This window comes from Vanellus vanellus (assembly GCF_965231255.1).
Source record: "Vanellus vanellus genome assembly, chromosome: 5".
Lineage (NCBI taxonomy): Eukaryota > Metazoa > Chordata > Aves > Charadriiformes > Charadriidae > Vanellus > Vanellus vanellus.
The window spans coordinates 27,353,671-27,372,456 of NC_138910.1; the positions used below are offsets into that span (position 1 = coordinate 27,353,671).

The following is an 18,786-nucleotide window of genomic DNA, read 5'->3' on the forward strand; positions in this document are numbered from 1 at the left end:
TAATCCAGTAATTAATTAATCTTAATGAAACTCAGTTGGTTTGGATACATTTAAAAGTGGCAGAGGCAAACACACATTAGGAAGCTGCATGGACCAAAAGGCAGACTGATGGAGCAGACTGCTGCTGCTGAGTACCTGTAACAGCACCAGAACCTTTCGAAAGGGGTTTATTTTGGAAAGCACCAACCTGGTACTGCATTACCCCATTATCACTACCACACAAGATACATACACTCCTAGACTGCATGTTTTGGTTTACTTTCATCCAAAGGAACGAAACCTTTCAATTGGTAAAGTCTGAGGCTGCGGAAATATGAACCAAAGTAGGGTTAATGGGGAAAATCTGAACACTTACCTCAAAAGTGCATTCCTGATGTGTTCAAAAATGTTTTTAATATGAACATACCCAGAAAGAACAACTGAGTGTAGCTAGGACTCAAACGCCACACCTACACCCTAAGGCATCCCAGCTGCCAGCCTAGAAAGAAAATTAACCTCAGACAAACAAAAAGAATCCACTGTCCAATTTCTTTTTCTTTTTTTACAAGTAGTTTTAAAATCACTTTCACTACAAAGTACTGTCTTAGTTGCATTAACACAAGACAAATGAGCCCTTAGAGCAATCTCTTGCTACTAAATTAAGAATTAAAAATCACAAGCTGAAATTTTAAAATAACCCTGATTGCCTAAAGCTCTGCATCTAAATTAAAAGGTGACCTGATTATAAGCAGCACTGACCTTCCAACAACTGCTGGAAGCAGCAGATAAAGTGCTTCTGAAAAAAATACCTACATTGAGCATCTTAAACCTTGGCTTTAGGACGGCATGCAGCAGCATACTCTGACCAGTCCGACCCTGGAGAGGACCTGTACTTGCAGCCAGAAACCAAATCACACCAGCCCTCAGAAGTTTGCCTGCTCCCAGGCAGAAGCCCCAGCCTTTGTCTTCCTGGGATTTCAGAGACCTGAACATTTGATATGGCAAATCACCTGTGTTTGAAGAGCCTTACACAGTCCCTTCAAAAGTGTTTAAGAAAATGTTGGTGGCAAACATCCATCCAGATTTTACTGCATGCACATCTTTCACACAGTAATACAGCTTTTACTATAACTGGTCACTTTTTGTGATGTATGTATTTGTTCAAAAAATAAAAAGGTTATTACATGAAAGGTCCCATTTGTCTTTAAAAGTCTGTCTCCTTCTTCTTTAAACTTAGGATTGGAAAAACACACCTTTAGAAATACCTTCCGAAACGTCCTAGCTCTAGAATATACAGAACAAGTATAATTCTGCATTGAGTCAGTGTAAGAATCTCAACATGAATGCAGATGTATTTTGTAAGAAGTAACCTTTCTTTAGAAGGCTACCTGCATGTTTTACACTTAAAGAAACTTGTACATGCAGATTAAATTGTAATTAAAAAAAAAAAAACAACAAAAAAAACTTCAAACATTCTTCCTATTTTCTACATTTCCTAGTCACTCAAATTTATGCAATCAAGCATCTGGCAAGCGTCTTTTTCCTTCAAAAAGAGCTTTTCACTGCAGACAGATTTTGAAGAGTTCTGGATGGTACTTATTCTCACTCACCAGAGTCAGATACGAAATGGGGCCATTTCATTCCTCAGGCTTACACATAGCTCAATAACATTATCATGTAACAGAAGCAGCTACTGGAGACTACAGTCAGTGAACTGAGAATAAAGAGAAGTTACATGATGATTATATTCTGTGAAATCATACAAATCATTTAGAGTAATAGTTACAGACCAGATTGTGAAGAATAAGAGTTATAGATGGGGTTGGGAAGTATTTAGAAGTAGGTTTAAGACTAAAAACAAGAGTATGAGTTCATTAGAAGGGAGCAAGGATGGAATTATCATATGGGGAAGACAGATGAATCCTGTGAGCTCCCACTTTTGTGTAACCTGGATATAGCACAGTATAAGACAAGTCTTAGCAGCAGCTGATACATAACAACATCCACAAATTAAAATGTCCCATTCAAAAAGGACGATTCTGTGACTCACGCTGAAGTGACACACACATTACAAAGATAGTGCTATATCGCTGTAGCTGTATTTACTCAACAACTTAGAGGACTACACCCAATTAAAAAGTGAAAGGTGAGAACGTGAAAACAAGACAAAAGGCAGGAAACAAAGAGGAGCATTCAAGTATGTTGGAAAACATGCAGCTGAAATGATCCAGAAAAAAAAATAAATCTAAGTCCATAAAGGGACCGTATGCCATATTCATCTTAGGTACTTGAAGTTCTGCTCCAAACTACACATACTCATTTTTATTCCGATTGAAAATCATAAGACGAAGCATGCAAGTCTAAGAGCTTTTCAGATATTTGACATAAGCTGTTCCCAGACTAAACAAGTTGTCCCCCCCGTCACATTTCCTCCCCAGTACACAGAACTGTGATCTACGAGACTAGATTCTACAAGCAATACTGGAGCAAGAATAAATTAGTGATTTATGACACCACATTAAAATTCTTAGGTGTCATGAGATACCCTGTTAGGATTTTTGAAACCACATCTTCTCAGCCTCTTGCAGTTGGCAAAGAAATCTAAGTGTGGACATCCTTTGTACTTGAAGCTCAAAGCAATTAGCCTTTCAATTTAGCTAATTTACTTTTAAACAGAGTTGTGCTTTCAGAGGAGCTACAAAGAAGTATTATATATAGTACACTGCTGTAGGTGAGAATGTGCAAATCTTTACTCAAAGGAAATAAGCTTTGGTTATCCTAATGAATTAGTGATGGTTACATGAAGCATTCTTTTCCTGAGTGCTGGTCTAAACTTTTGCAATGCCCATTCCTAATTAGTTGATACTTCAAAGAACCACTATGCTGGAAATTTAATTAGACTGCCATCCCTCTGTGGATCTATGCCAGGTAAGCAAAATAGAAAACTTATTTTAACTTACATATGGGAAAAGAGAATTTTCTCCTTTAGCCTTTGGAAATAGTCAAATGAATTACTGAAGACACAGGAACAAATACAAAAATTAACTGGCTTTCTATATTGTTACATTTCCAAAAAGGTTCATTCAGACAACTGGGGGGAGGGGTGGGAGGTGAGGGGGTGGGGGGGGAGAGATGAGACCCAAGACTGAGCCTTGTGCTCTACACCTCTTAAGCACCTCCTATGGGGAAAAACTATCAATGCAGATGGACCAGTGAAGTCTGTGTGTGTGCCTTAAGAGCTGTGGTCTTGCAGTGGAGCAAGTATGATTCCTTAGTTCCTCATCTCTGTCATAAAACACTCAACACACACAAAAAAAAATGAGAGAGAAAAAAAAAAAAACAAAACCAACCACACAACCAAAACCTAACTACCAGCATGAATACCTCCAGAGCATTATTTAAGAGAAACTCCCTAGAGGCATTATTCAAAAGAAACTCACTACAGCTGCTTTAGAGAAGTCTTATGACCTTTCTTATATTTTTAGACAGTATTTCCCAAACATAGATAAACTATCGAGAGGCATATGGTTTGCACCATCTGGGCAACAAGTTCTATTGGGATACTGTGGTGAACAGCATATGCATAGTGCCTGGTGCACAGTATCCTACAGTGTTAAAAAAGCATGAGAGACTATTTTGAAGCCAACCTTGAAAAAAAAACCCTTATGTTTAAGGGACGAGTTTCCTTTCAGAAGATGTGTTCTTCTTCCTTTCAGTACAAATCAAAACAGAGAATTGCCATGTTTAATATTTGTCTTGTTTTGAAATTCCTCAAGGAGACATCATATTCTGCATTGTTTCCATCTGTCAAACTATTTATTATCCATCCATACACGTCCGATGAACTCTTCCTCATTTCTTTAATCTCTGCTCACAAAGCACATAGAACGTTTTAATTCAAAGTTACAGTAAAAACTGGATGCTTCAGAACAGTAAATACATTTTTATTCGTTGTGACAGAAAAAGGGTAATCAGTTAATCATGGCACACTGACCAAACCAGGTTAAGTAATTTTTTAGCCTGTATTTTGATGCTGGGTTATCAATGTGAAGAGGAATAGGAAGTCAGCCTGCTGTTCCTGTGCATGGAAAGTTTTGATTGGTGTAGTATGACAAATGGCTGACAGCCTCTTCACTAACACATTTTAGAATATTTAACATTTGAACAAGATTCTTTTTAAACTACAAAAACACAGATGGTTGTTTCACAACACAAACATTAGCTGTTCAGTACAAGGTAATTCAGAAAACTAAAAACATTCAAGTAGATAGTATTTCGGTTTGTTCTATCAGCCTTGAAATTGTCCATGTTAAGGAAACCTAAAATTAGACCTACTGTACTGGACTGTGAACTCAGCTAAAATGAACTAAATAAAATCACTCTTGACTTAGATTATCACAGACTGTGGTTGCATATGCCCGTGTTTATAGTTAGCTCTAATTATAAGGTTGATCCTTTCCTCTTTAGACCCTGCACTTAGAGAATTCTGGCATGCTCAACATTAACAAGAACAGATTTACACATTGACTTATTTGCCAAGGAGCCCTCACCTGAATAACGTATCTGAACTGCTGCCAAGAAAGTTAATCAAGTCTGGAGTCCAGACAGGTATCTTAGATTATGTTTCAAGAGGAACAGATAGTTTTCCAGCATTGTAACATCTTTTTGCTTGATGAACCATTTGACAAGTTGGTATCTTCTACTTGGGAATCTGTCATTAAGCCATTACTTACCTTCAGTTAACTTGCACTCTAAGTACTCTAATTGTAGAAGAACATCTAGATGCCCAAAGTGTCTAACATATGGTTGTATGTGTCATCTTAGTCTTCTGTCCTCCCCTACCACATGCATAAGTCTATTGGAGAGAACAGACCTGCCAGGAAAATGGGTACTCAGCTCCCTTAGCTTTCTCCATCAACACGTCTGTTGTATAAATCCGTACAACATTCCTGATAACCACACTGTGACCGCTGGTGTGTTATGAGCACCACATTCAGCCAAGTACCACAGAGCCCAGACTTTGTGTTTTACTGTCCTAAAGAGTCTGTGACATACCAAACATCACTGATTGTCAGTATCAGGTTATATTTACATCTAATTTCATCCAGGAACTCTAATTTTCTATCAAAGACCTAAGCCCCAAATATTCTGGAATTCTAAAGCAACATCCAGGGAGGACAAAGAACAAACCACAAAAATACAGACTTAAATGAGTTCTTTGTTGGACAAAGACAGGATTAAAACATCTCACGTGCCAAAATGCCAAGCAGCCAGCAAAAACCAATAATAATTAAAAAATAGGTGGGATGCTTTTAAAAGGTTAAACATGTGGAAAGTACAAGTAATTTTAATAGCCAGTCCTCAAAAAATAAATCAAAATAAAACCAAAAAAGCTTAATTTTTCCAAGTAGAAAGGAACACAAAGAGTTTTCTTAAATTTAATCCCATTTTTCCCATTTTCACAATCTGCTTCCTTGAGACTGTCTTATCTTAGAGACAATATCATTCAATTTACTTTATTAAATTAGTAATTGATAATTTTCTAAGACTATTTCCTAAATCTCTAGACTTCTACAAAGTTGCTATATCAGGTTATTTACTTGCCTCTTTCAAAGTATTCTATCCAAGTATGCTATTAAATCAAAGAACAACTCTTGTATTCCTCCATAGGAAAAAAATCTACATTGAATAACATAAAACGCTAATTAGATGTATCTGCATCAGATTTTACAACTCAGAAGAGCTGAAAACAAATTTATAAAAGGAATATGATGTAGAGGATATAGTTCAAACCTGCCTTGAACAATAAAAGGATCACAGAAAATTAGGTTTTTTAAAAAGAACAAATTATTTCTATATGTTTTAGAATCAACTCTCAAACCACAAGGTAACTTAATACCCACTGTAAAGAAAATGGCTTTTAACTAAGGTACTTCTAGTAAAGCAAATTACAAAAGAAAGTTTTAGGCATGAACTTGTGTGAATAAAGATCAAAATCCACTGACATAATGGGAGATTCCCACAGGGTATTTGTACCTGGCTGTTACTTTATCTTGCTTGAGAATAACCACATTTGAGGAGTACATAAAGCTTTGGTCTCTGGAAGCAAAAGTCATTTCCGACGTTTCTTAAAAATATCAAGAATTCACCTGAGCATAAAAGGAAGCCACAACGGAAAGCCAGGCAGAGTAGACAGCCTTCTTGTTCATATAGCGTAAGTCTGACAATGCTAGGAGCTGAATATAAGTTGTACTGGAAACCATTAATTCAGGATAGGAAACCATTAATTCAGGATAAAGCTTGGTAATGCTGCAAAAGAGTTCTTGGACACAAGAGCAAGAACTTTGAGGACTGTGTGAAAAGAATAACTGGGCATGAACAAAGAATAAGCTACATTCAGAAATAGCGTGAGATTGAGACACATCAGCTTGCTTGACAGCACTAAGAATTTTAAGAGAAAACCCTGCTTAACTGCAAGCATAATCAGTGGCAGCGAACGTCAATCCCAACATGCTCCTACAACTACGGTCCCAGGTTAGTCATCCATAAGAGATTGTGAATGTCCATGTAAACTAATGATTCTCTCTTTTGGAACAGAAAAAAAATACTGAAAGCAACATTCCCTTAGAGTACAAAGGTAAAGGGACATAACATATGTTTTGTCTTATAAACTACTTACTAAAGATTTTTGACCAAGTTATAAGAGAATTACCTAACAGGTAGTGACAGACCAGAAGAATGGGCAAATGGATCACCTGGCTTGAAGTCACCTGCAGGAACAGACCAGGTTAAAATTGGCATTGCCTTGAATGTAACCCTTCACTTCCATTTTCCTTGCTTAAAGGAACCACGGCTAAGCATATTTTGCGCTGATACCAAACTCCGAGAAGCCTCTGGTGGAGTCGAAAATATGGCCGCTCCCTAATTCCTCCTGCCCACCCACAGACTTGTACAGACCTCTCCTAAATGCTAGCTGCCAGTCAACTCAGGCTTTAAACAACTGCTGCCTGAGAAATCAATTCTGAATACCTATCTAATTCCACATTAAAATACACATTCATACTTCCATTCATAAAGAATGAGGCACCCTTTCACTGTGTTTGCTGACACTTCACACCCTGATCCAGAAATAGCACACGCGTGTGCTTCCATGCTGCAGATAACACACCCTGCTCATACAAATTTGACTGAAAAACCCAACTCCTTTCTTTGCATTCCAGCCAGTGCGACCATACTATAATTGTCTAATTTGGGTTTGATAAACTTTTGGATATACATCTAACCTTTATGTTTTAATTTTAAGGTCAATTAGGAATTCATGTGGGCTTTTGTTTAGTTTCCTTCCCTTTTATTATTTATTTGTATAAAATCAGTATACGATTTGCATGGCATACTTAAGAAGCAAAAACACTCAGTATATTCCCCTTATCCCAAAACCTTCATACCAAAAAACTACTGGCAGTTCCAACAGCACTAAACTTGTATAAACATTTTAAATCCCACGCTCTTGTAGAGTACCAAGTATCCTGAAGTTACTGAGAAAAAGAATAGTCAAGTCAGCTACTTGACTCTAAAGTAGATGTCATTTCATTAAACTGTTGCTTCATACTCACTTCAGCAGATACACAGACCAGCAAAGTGCAAATAAAATATGATTTAACACAAACCAAATGGATGTCTTAACTGCAGTATAAAGCAAATTGCATGATAGATGCACAAGATTTCTTCCTTTCAAAGATGTTTATAATTGATACAACCCAGATCTTCCTACAGGAGCAGCTTTACTATCTAAAATACTCTACATCAAGAACCTGTCACATGAATGACAAGCAATCCTTCCAACCAAAACTGTTCTAAATAGTATTTCTCAAAGCATGTATGTCCAGAAGTGAGGCTTAGTGCATCAAGACAGGGACAGAGAAGATGAGGGAAGGGGCCTATGCATATCCTCATGGTTCACACTTCTGTCCATGCATCCCCTACCTGGGAGAAGGGAAAATGGGAGTAGACAAGGGACAGATGTGCATTTCCACTCCTGCATCTGCAACAAAACTACAGTGTGTTCTTTTGCAAATCGTTTTACACCTTTCTGTCCAAATCATCCCCTCACTTCACATATCAACTCAGACTACACTGTCAAAGCAAGGGCACATTTTATAGCGTGCATTTTGTGCTCAATATCAGCATCAGGTATGATCGGATATGAGGCATCTAAATATCACCTCTGACACAGTATCCAAGAAACAGAATTATTTTTATCACAAAAGCACTAACAAAGATTAAAGATCTGCCGAAATAAGGGGCATTCAAGTTCGCCATCAAAATGAACAAACTATGGAAGAACCACCTTACACCCACCCATATTACAGAGATGGACCCAAGGCACACAATTCAGCTTTTGCTGATTACTGCATAAAGCGAGCTTCTCGCAGCGTTCACTGCATACCAACTGCTGTGCTAACAAGCAGTGTCTTCCTTCGGACATTTACAAACATCAGAATGCTTATTCATGACAGTCCCACATATCATCTGCCATCCCAGATGGTGACTGGTGGGATGCTGATTTTGTCCTAAGGCAGTTACCACCCACCAAGATAGTATATGCAGGGCTAAACAAAAAGCATGTGCCATCTGCTGTCAAGTTTATAAGACTTTTGGAGACCTACTAGGTTAGTTTAAGTTTATTTTAAATCAGACAGGTCAGGAGGCTATAGCCTTTTAAATGCCCAATAAAATAAGGGTAAGTTGCACTGTAACAGACCTGCAGTAAATCAAGAACATGTTCCAATGTGCTGCTAGGCCCACCTCTAACACCCTGAGAGCGGCAAAGGATTCTCACTGTGATCAGTGGCAAAAGGCACATACAGCCCACAAACTCAGGGGGAACCACAGGGAACCTGAAAACAAAAAGCAGGATGAAATCCTGCAGAACTTACAAATTTCTTTAGCCTGAAGAAATTTCCGAAATTTTCTTTCTTGCTGACAGGATGTTTTTTCTGCTGCCTTTCCTTACATCTCTCTGCTGCTGTAATTTTGACACCTGTTCTCCATCTTATGATTTCTTGCCCAGCCCCATCTTTTTTCTACCCCCATACCTCTGTAGATTATTCTCCTCCTGCTCCTGTGCTGTCATACTATATACACATGGAGGAAAAAAAAAATCAATTAAAAAAGCAGAACTAGTGTGACATCTTCTGCCTGCCTCACAAACTGCGTAAACGTCCTCTTACTCACTTCATCTGTCATATCCATTTATAGATGGTTAACCGAGAATACAGCAGTTCCCCCAATCTGGGGCCATTAAGCACTCAAACTACATAAAATAATTCTACACGTTCTTCTTAAATCATCTAATTAAGTCTCTTTTTGTACATTGATAAAGATCTAAAGCAAGCAGAGAAAACAGAAAAACACATCCACTGATGCATTTTTCCAAACATTTCTAAATCACCAGGTACACGACAACCTTTCACTGAGACAGGGAATTAACCCTTGCACAAGTGTAAATGTTACACCACTGTCTGCACAGATGAAAAAAACGTATTGCTTAAGCTCACCCCTTAGGAAGTGGACTTTCAAAACATGGCCAAATTGCCTTTAAATCATTAATATCAGAAAACCAGGACACAAAGGAGAGAGTTCATAAAGGTCTGTACCGCACAGCAATGAGAGATAGCGGTTGCAAAGGTCTCTGCGAGGGCCCAACACTGTAAGAGCCCCTGGTGCTACAGCCCACGCCAACACGGCTGCGTCAGCAGAGATCCTACTGGAAGCACTGCAACGGATGCGGAAGGAAGACGCCTCCAGCCAGCATGAGCGCATCACCTCCTCCAGCATTCATACCATGTGGGGCAGTGGCAGGGCAGAAGAACAGAACACACCAGTCAGTCATCTCCAAATGACAGCTTAGCTCTTAAGAAAAATTAGAGGCAATCTAAAGAAAGAAAATCTGGAAAAGTACATGCAGAGAAACGTTTGTCGTTCCTCTCCCCACACACAAGCAACCAGAGGCAATGAGGTGCACAAGGCAGAGTTTCTCCATGCTTCCTAACAAAAAGTTTCCTTACTCTCCTTTAAGTGACTGTTAGTACAAACATCAGTTGCTTTAAATCATCCCAGACTGCTTCCTCTACTGCAGAGACCGCAACTACCAATCTATGCATCATCCTACTGCAGCTATCTGCAGAACACATGGCTTTATTAAATGGCCATGTAATCATAAGTGTATTTAAAACTTAATAGTACAATAAAGTTATTTAACACAAAAAGATCTGACAAAATTACACCAGTCACAGTTAGTCTTATACTGCCATCCTTCACAGAATAGAATTCTGGCATCTCCTTAGGGATATAAACATTTTTCCACCTTATTCTACAACTATGAATCTGAAGTCCTCACAGAAATTCATGCACACTGCTCCCATAAAAAGTAAAAACGTCATTTTGCAAAGGAATAAACTTCTGATGAAGGCAGTCACACTGAAAATTGGCCGTTAATCTCCTCTGAATAAATATAACCCCCAGAAAGATGGAAGTGTGAGCAGAATATATATTTTTTGCACTTGAAAATGCTGAGGTGCACAAGAAGCTTTTACTTTAGCATTTACAGCTGAAGTTATCCTTCAGAAGCCCTCATGAGATATTTCTCTCCGGTCATTCACTTTTCAAAGCCTTCTGCAACTTTAAGATTGCAGTAAAGCTGACTTTTATACCTTATTTCAGTAGATATCTCTCCCTTGTCTGAGCTGTCACATTCCTTGGAGACATCTGGTGGTTTTTCAACTTCCTAAACATTTTATTAATTAAGAAATTAAAAAAAATTACTCTTTTTGCGTATCCCAACTGACTTCATAATACAAAACATTCTTGTGATAACAATTCCTGTAATAGATCCCCTGATTAATGAAGACCTTGCTCTCTCACACTAGCTTACCTAGTTGACCCGTGCTCAAGTTATACTTTGCTGAATAGCTGATAAGTGAACACAATTTCTGCTAAACGACAGCTTTAAACAAACTTACTGCTTTAAAAGATCCAGTGGATTGAATATGCCTCCTGTGCTGACATCACAAATATGACATTTTAAAACATGAAACATTTGGAAAGGTTCTCTTAAGAAAAGCTAATTTATCAATCTGATGTCTCTCCTGCTTATGACACTCCACTCATCAGTTCAGGGCTGCTAGCTCTCAGAATTGTTTCTTGCAGTATTAGGCATTTTTCTTAAGCCTGGCTCATGCAGTCATAAAAATCCCTGGGAACTCTAGCTTTTCAAATATCCCTTTAATCCTTGCAGAGATGACTGAAAATATGAACCCTAAAGGCTCAAAAACTAGAAGGGAATTAAAGAGAAACCAATTTCAGTTTCCGTCTAGGACCTGCAAAAATTTTTGAATGTTCAGAGCTGACAATATTTCTGGCAGCTAGGCAGAAGCGTTGATGTTCTCTCAGCCATGCACTTGATCAAGTCCTATACTGCTGCTATGCTTTATCACTGTAAGAAACACAAGACTTTTTTTAAAAAGACCTTCAAGTCCAGTCTTTGCGTACCTCAGCCAGGACAAAGGTCCAACAATCAGACCTGTATTTGGCCATACCAGGTTTTCCAGAGTGATCCCCAGCCACTTGTTCTGGGCCAGTGCTGGCTGTTGGTTTAGTTTCTCTTTCCCTGGTGTGTGCAGCCCATAAATGCATCAGAAGGCAGGTGTTTCCTCTTCCCCCGTGTTCCCACAACCTCCCCCTTCCCTTAGCCTATTTTTTCCAAGACTAAGGAATTCTCCCCATAAAAAAAATAGGATCTCCTTTTTCCCGACCAGAACCCTTCTCCGCACCCATCTCACTCTGAACTCATCACGAGCAGTAATCAAAACAGTTTCCTGAACTCCAGAGGGGATCTCATCAGTTTTGGAATTGCGATTTTAGTGCTGGAATATGGGAGAATAGATATGTATATGGGGGAATATAGGAAATATCCCCCCAAAAGCAGGAAGGTTAGGCATCCCTAGATCATTTTAAAAAGTACTTACAAACAACACACAAATCAATTTTTATATTTGTTTAATCATTTTTCATTAGGTATAGCAATTAATTAACTGGCAAGTATCAGTGAAAGTTCTCAGCTATTGTAATTCATTCAGCTTATGCTAAATGGCCAATTCAATCAGTACCCCAAACTGTCAATTAAATGCCACTTTATTGTTTTTAAATATTTATTAGTCCTTAGCTAAGACATGAACAAAGAAAGCCCATTTCAACTGTTAACAGAAACAGACTGTCATCTGCCACAGGAAACCACATGTGCAAGCAACTAGAGTTCAGAGATCCCACAAAGTATCCTTGCAAAGGAGTGGATATTAAGGACTTAATTTCCAGAAGAAATTTCCAAATACATACAGCTGCAAATTTTTCTTTTACATTTTCTGCTTCCCCTTGGAAAGTCCTGTTTTGTAGCCAAAGTTTTGTCTACAAAATAATCAATTTAGTCAAAATGTTATTTTCAGAAATTACATAGTAATTAAATAGCATCATGAGCATCTGTTTCAGCACTGTCAAACAAGGGTCACAAATGGAAAAATTGAAACCTTAAGAACTCTAAATTTTACAGAAGCAACTTTGAAAGTCTTTAAATGTTAAACACAAGCAAACAAAAAAGACTTTTCTTCAAATTTAGAGCAGGAATAAAAATTGACACTAAGAAGTTAAGTGAGGTAGCATCTTTGGTTTCCAAACGCTTCTAACCAACAAGGTCTTTAATTCAGAGACCCTTCATGAACTAGGCTGATACTGTGAAAGCCTCATTAACCCTGCGCTTATTTTGAACTGGGGCATGGCTCAGGCGGCAGTTGTAGCTCTGCTAGAGGTGATCAACAAATATTTTGCAGGAAATGAGGCTGTACCCTAATCCTCCCTTTGATATATGAAAAATCTCTTCTAAAAATAAGCAAAAAAAAAAAAAAAACAAAATAAAACAAAAAATAGACAGTAGGGAGAAAGAAGCATCTTAAGGGCTAACTATAACTCAGTGCAACTACAGATGCTATAGCAGAACCTTCAGCCACAATACAACAGTATCCTGGTATTGATCAGCCTGGAGCTCTTGACCTTTAAAGATACTCAAGATTCACATGGGATCATGACAAATTCTCAGGAGAAAGTTATGGCACAGTCACCATTTTCATTTTACTGAGTTTGTTACTGCATACTTGCGGGCCAGTCTTACATTCTTCACACTGCAAGAATTCCCAAAGGTAACTGGAGCATACAAAGAACGGGAGCAAGCTCATGTCCACCTTTGGGTTTGCCCAGCTTCATAAACGCCAATGACCGAAAAATTCACACAGCTAATCACCCGTCAATTAACCATATTCAAAATGTCAAAAGCTGTAAGATGTATTTAGTCTGTCAACACAAGAAACAAGACTGAATAGGTCACTCTATCCTACCTTTGGGCAGACTAAAGTTCTTGCACAACTCGAGCAAGCATGACACATGACACCATTATATTCTGCTACTGCTGGGCCAAGCATACACGCATATAAGACATCTATGAGCACCTCGTCAGATTCTCTCGCTTTACACTTTCCATGAAGTAGTACTAAAACAGACATTCTGTTACCCAAACGCACAAGCCAATATTCAATGGTTTCAACTCTCAAGATAGCACCTGCAGCATAGTTACCATTTATTGGAAATCTGTTTTATCCAACTTCTCAGTGAGAAAATTCTTGCATTTCAATAACTAAGCAGTATCACATTTATAAGAAAACAAATTAAAATAAGAGACTTCAAAAGCTCCAAAACCAAGTAGAGGTAGGTCACAAGTTTTTTGTCATGATTTTCTAAAGGCATTTCAGACTGCTCTAACATAACTGTATTCAAGGTCTCCTTTCAACATGCACTAAACAATGTCCTCCCAGTTCTGCAAAGGTGTTCACCAATAACTTCTGTACCAGGTAAAGTCTTCCTAACTCTGTTTTGAATTATACTGTAAATACAAAGGACAAGATCCATACCTACTTACACTTGCTATAGCATTAGGTGTGTCTACATCAAAAGGATAAAACACGACTTGGGTACTAATGACTCCATTTTTGCTCTCAAAACAATCTGTAGATACAGTACACAGGCTGATCCAATGCCTGCTCCTGCCATCAGGGCATATCTTATCTAGATTATCTGAATAAATCCTGAATAACAATAGAGGAATCGTTTAATCATGCACATTTCATTTTCTAGATACAAAGGCAGATAACATAAACCAGTATAATTTCAAAGGACCTTAACTCTTTTTCCTGTGTCTGACTGCTTGGACTGTAAACAGTAATTTAGGACCATTTCATCTGTTCTCTTGTTGACATTCCCAAACTAAATAGACAGATGTACCAGGGAACCACAAAGTTAAATTACTTTCCTTTTGCAGTCATTCATCTGATTCCTTTAATGAACATGCATTTCAGGGTAAGCACAAATTGGGGGGGGGGGGGGAGGGGGGAGCGTGGAATTTAAGAGAGAGCCTGAAATTTTGCAAAGTTCTTATTGCTACAACAACCAAAAAAGGTACCATAGCCCCAGCTCTGAGGTCATTAATAAATACAGCGGGCCTAAATTTTTCATTTCACATCCTAAACAATGTTACATTGTGCTCCTAAACAGCTGCCACTTCTCACTCTCAGGGTATCATAAATTCATTGTCATGTGATGCAATTTCCATTTAAAAAAAATATAGAGAGACTCTCTGAAATAAAGCACACTACACAAATTTAAGTAATTTATCACAAGTAATAAGCACTTACTTACCATTCTTAGGCATTAACATCAGTAGGCATTCTGGAAACAATTTATGTGGAATACCAGTTATTCGGTTTCCTTTTTTTAAAAAAATACTTAACCATACTTCATACTCTTTTGATAAAAGACATGAACAAGGAAGAACATCTGCTGATTTTCCTAAACCAAATCACACTAACAGTTTACCCTAGCATACTGCAGAACACTGAAATAAAAACACTGCAATTTCTCCAATGTGCATAAAAATCATAGTGAACTCATTTACTGAAAGTAGACTATAAATCTATTCAAAGAAATCTGTACGGAATAGCCATATTCTATATAGGAATAATGAATTATATTTCAAATTAATTAGTGTGCAAGAGATAGCTGGGAACAAATAAATCGGTGTCTTAAAACTCTGTCGGAGAGTGAACTCATTTGGGAACTACAGCTGTTGCACTTTAGAGATTTGGATTAAAATCCATCATTATCTTTCAGTTAATACTCTTTCATCGACCAATCAGCAGTCATATGGTGTTTACCAACCCTGGTCACTTAACCCACTTGAATGGCCTTTGTGCTATAATTTGTACTTCAATACAATCAGATTACTTCTAATCTAAACGATTTGTGTCCTTTATGGGACAGATAAACACTAATCCCAAGGTTCCCAAAACATAGCAAGTCTAAACAGTGCCAGTACAGCATCCGCTTTGTCATTTTAATAGAATATTTCATTCAAGTAGGGAAATATTTGATTTCATTTGATCATACTGACCCTACCTTTTACTCATTCCAAATTTCTTATATAGACAAAAGCCAGAAGATTTATCAGCAAACACCACCACTCAGATACACAAAGTCAGCAGCAAATAACCAATATACTTATATACCACTTTTTGATCAACTTATTTCACAGGAAAAAATATTTATTCTTTAAAAGTAGACTAAGCAAGGAGGAACATTTTAAAACTCCTTGTTCAGCAAGGAGTTACACGTGGTAATGGCCCACAGTCCCTAGTTCTCAATTTAAAAAGTTCACCTCTTCAGAACGGTTTTCCAAGGATTCAGCAGTTAAAGCGTCCTCAGCCATTCCTGTTCTTCAGTTAATCTTGGGTGACACTTGGAAGAAATTGAACTACAGTGCGAGTCTAACATCTAATTATATTTAACAGTAATATGCTTAGGCTCTGATCTCACAAATGCTTCTGCACAGGTGCATGCAACAATCTCCCTAGAAAAGGAGGGACCCACAGATGCAAATATATTTGCATGATTGAAGCCAGGTACATCAATGTACCTGTACCTTGAAAAATGCCGGAGTCAGGAACAAGAACAATTGAATAGTTCAGTAATAACCTCATGGTGACAGCAAGTATGCAAACACCTCCGTACCGAAAGATATTATCAGTGTTACCTTATTATATTCACATATTCACCAACATACATATTTCTTACCTAGAAAAATGTGTGACTAAAATTCCAACTCCCTACAAAACATATCACCTTGTAAAATATAACTGATCATATCCCAAGTTAAACCAAGATAAGCCTACTCAGAATTGGATAAAACATTCCCAAAGAAAAAATAAGATGGTGTATGACCTTAACAGTATCTGTAACTACTACCTTACACAAATCTAAACACGTATAATTACAACACCTCAGCACAGGTGCTTATATTTCATAGTAACTAAAACACTTTCCTAGTTGATGACCTAAACGAGAAAGAGAAAGCCCATTTTCTTATGGTACCCTCATTCACATGCAGAGCCGCTCTCAGTAGGTGACCTCAGCCTACCTCGTAGCAATGAGCAAGCTGACATGCATGCAGAGAATCACGAACCATCACCATTGCCAAAATTCTGTTTTACAACTGATACACGCCTGACACAAACCTTTAAAAAGTCTCCATCCAGATTTGAGAGAAATATGGCAGATCATTTTATATAGCAGCACATAGGGCATGAGAGGGATTGCACTATGAAATTTGCCATTCTGACAGCAAGTATTTCCAGGATTATTCAGTGAATGGTTCTTCTGATGTTCCCAATACTTTGTGCAAGATCCCTATTACATATTACAAAACACCCTCCTTCAAAAGTCTAGCAGAAATTACAGCTTGTTTGAGATTTCCCAGGAGAAGTTGCAACAATCTCAGAAGTGCTAGGAAAGCTTCTATAATTCACTTCTGGAATTACAAGCTAACACATCACCAAATACAGAGTTTAAGAGGACTGATCTACCTTTCCTTTGCTTTTCACTAATTTTTCAAGCTCTGCCACAGCCTCAGAAGGTTGCATAGTTCCTTGCATACTGTATTTCTGTTACCTTAACTGCAATCATGAAGTAAGCACAAACTGCAATTGCAAAATGACAAGTCACAGTTTCTTTTCTATTGACATTTAAAAGAATGATGAGAGTCCAGTGCCCAGAAGCTGAAGATACAAATACATCAATGACCTGCACAGCGCACTTGCACAATTAAACCCACTGCCAGTGCTTGAAGGACACTTGGAAGCGGGAGAGTGTTATTTTTTTTTCCCCAGATATCTAAAAATTTCTGGACCAGCTGTCCCAAAGACTCCTGGTTCCAAAAGAGATTGTAAAATTCACAAATACTTTTTTTATGAATATGAGAAAGTGATCATAAATTTGAAAGAAGAACTTGTAAATTCTACAAATCCTTAAATACTTAATGAATTAACACCTGACAATTGCAAAACATTACCCTCTCTCAACACTAAAATATAGATCAGAAACCATATCTCCTATCATGGGAGCTGGTAACAGTCTTCACTTAGGAATTCGGTAGTTCGTACATACAGTATCACATAAACTGCAAAGGTACCACACAGTTCTTTCAAGATTAATAGCAGTAAGTCCAAACTTCACAAGAGGGGGAAAAAAAATAAATTAAAAAAAAAAAAAAAAAAAGGAAAAAGGACAGACCTGCAGATCTCTCAGGACAGACCACAACTCTCAGATGTGAACCAGCAAAGGCTTTAGCCTTCGTGGCTCCATAGCGATAGGACTACAGACTAAATAATGGACATTTCCTGGAATATGTAGGAAATGCCTATAGATCACAAAAGATTCAGAATTAAATATGTGTTTGTGTCCCATACAGATGCTAGAAACAGGTGTACCAGTAATGTTACTGCAGTCTTGGAAGAAGGTGATAATTCTTGAACTTAAATTATGCTGCAGCACAGCAGGAAAAAAATGACCTCTTATTCCACTTCTGTATTTCAGATGGCTCCCCTCAGCGATTACAGAAAGCAGCTGCCCCAAATAGAAACCAAATGATTTCTGGAGATCAAAACAAGGCTGAAGTCAGTTCGTTTCTGTGATATCCCTGACTTGTTTACCCTCCCCACTCAAGAAGACACACTTAGACCACTTAAACTATTAAGAATCCAGAATTAACTAATTTGAGTTTACAGTATTGTAGATAAGAATATCAGAACCACCTTATCAAAGATGTTGTAAAGACAAATATTCTGAAACTAACAGAAATGTAACTAGAGAAACTTGAGGTGTAAGAGCAATACAACAAACAATTACGTACTTCAGAAAAAGTTACTTAAGGGGTCAAAGTAGCCATTTGAAAAAACCTTCCCCCAAACCCCTTAGCTAACAAAAACAGTTCTTGGAATTAAATCATGCTGGAATACTACTTCTCTAGTACCAAGAAAAAATTAAGAGCTAGATTCCAAGTATGTGAAACAGCTGCATTAAACTAAGTTTGAGCAAGAAAGATTACATCTACGTTTCTATTCTTACCTGCTATTTTTATGCTTTATGAAAGAGCCACGTTCCCTCCTCGCTCCAATGAATTGTGTATGTGACAAGGAAGCAAACAACCATAAGTCACAGCACCATGGACTTTTACATCCTTGCCATAATAAATGAGAAGATGCTTACAGCTGCTTTCTTCTCCTCTAGCACACCAGTCACCTAGCTAGGGGAAACCATTAAACAACTAGAGGTGTGAACCCATTCTAGCTTTCCATTTCATTAAGTCATATATCATTT

At 37.8% G+C, this 18,786-nt stretch overlaps 1 protein-coding gene across 2 annotated transcripts in view; it reads right to left on the minus strand.

Annotated features, from left to right (window-relative positions):
• The window catches only part of ZNF385B (zinc finger protein 385B), a gene marked incomplete at both ends in the record, with an annotated part of 176,617 nt that overhangs the window by 148,487 nt on the left and 9,344 nt on the right, over nt 1-18,786 (minus strand). The window contains one exon of one of the 2 annotated variants that reach the window (XM_082483283.1): nt 8,338-8,474. The exons of the other annotated variant lie outside the window; for it this stretch is intronic. Coding sequence (XP_082339409.1) covers nt 8,338-8,464 — 127 coding nt within the window. Of the gene's footprint in view, nt 1-8,337; nt 8,475-18,786 lie in introns of those variants that run through there. 2 annotated transcript variants of the gene reach the window in all.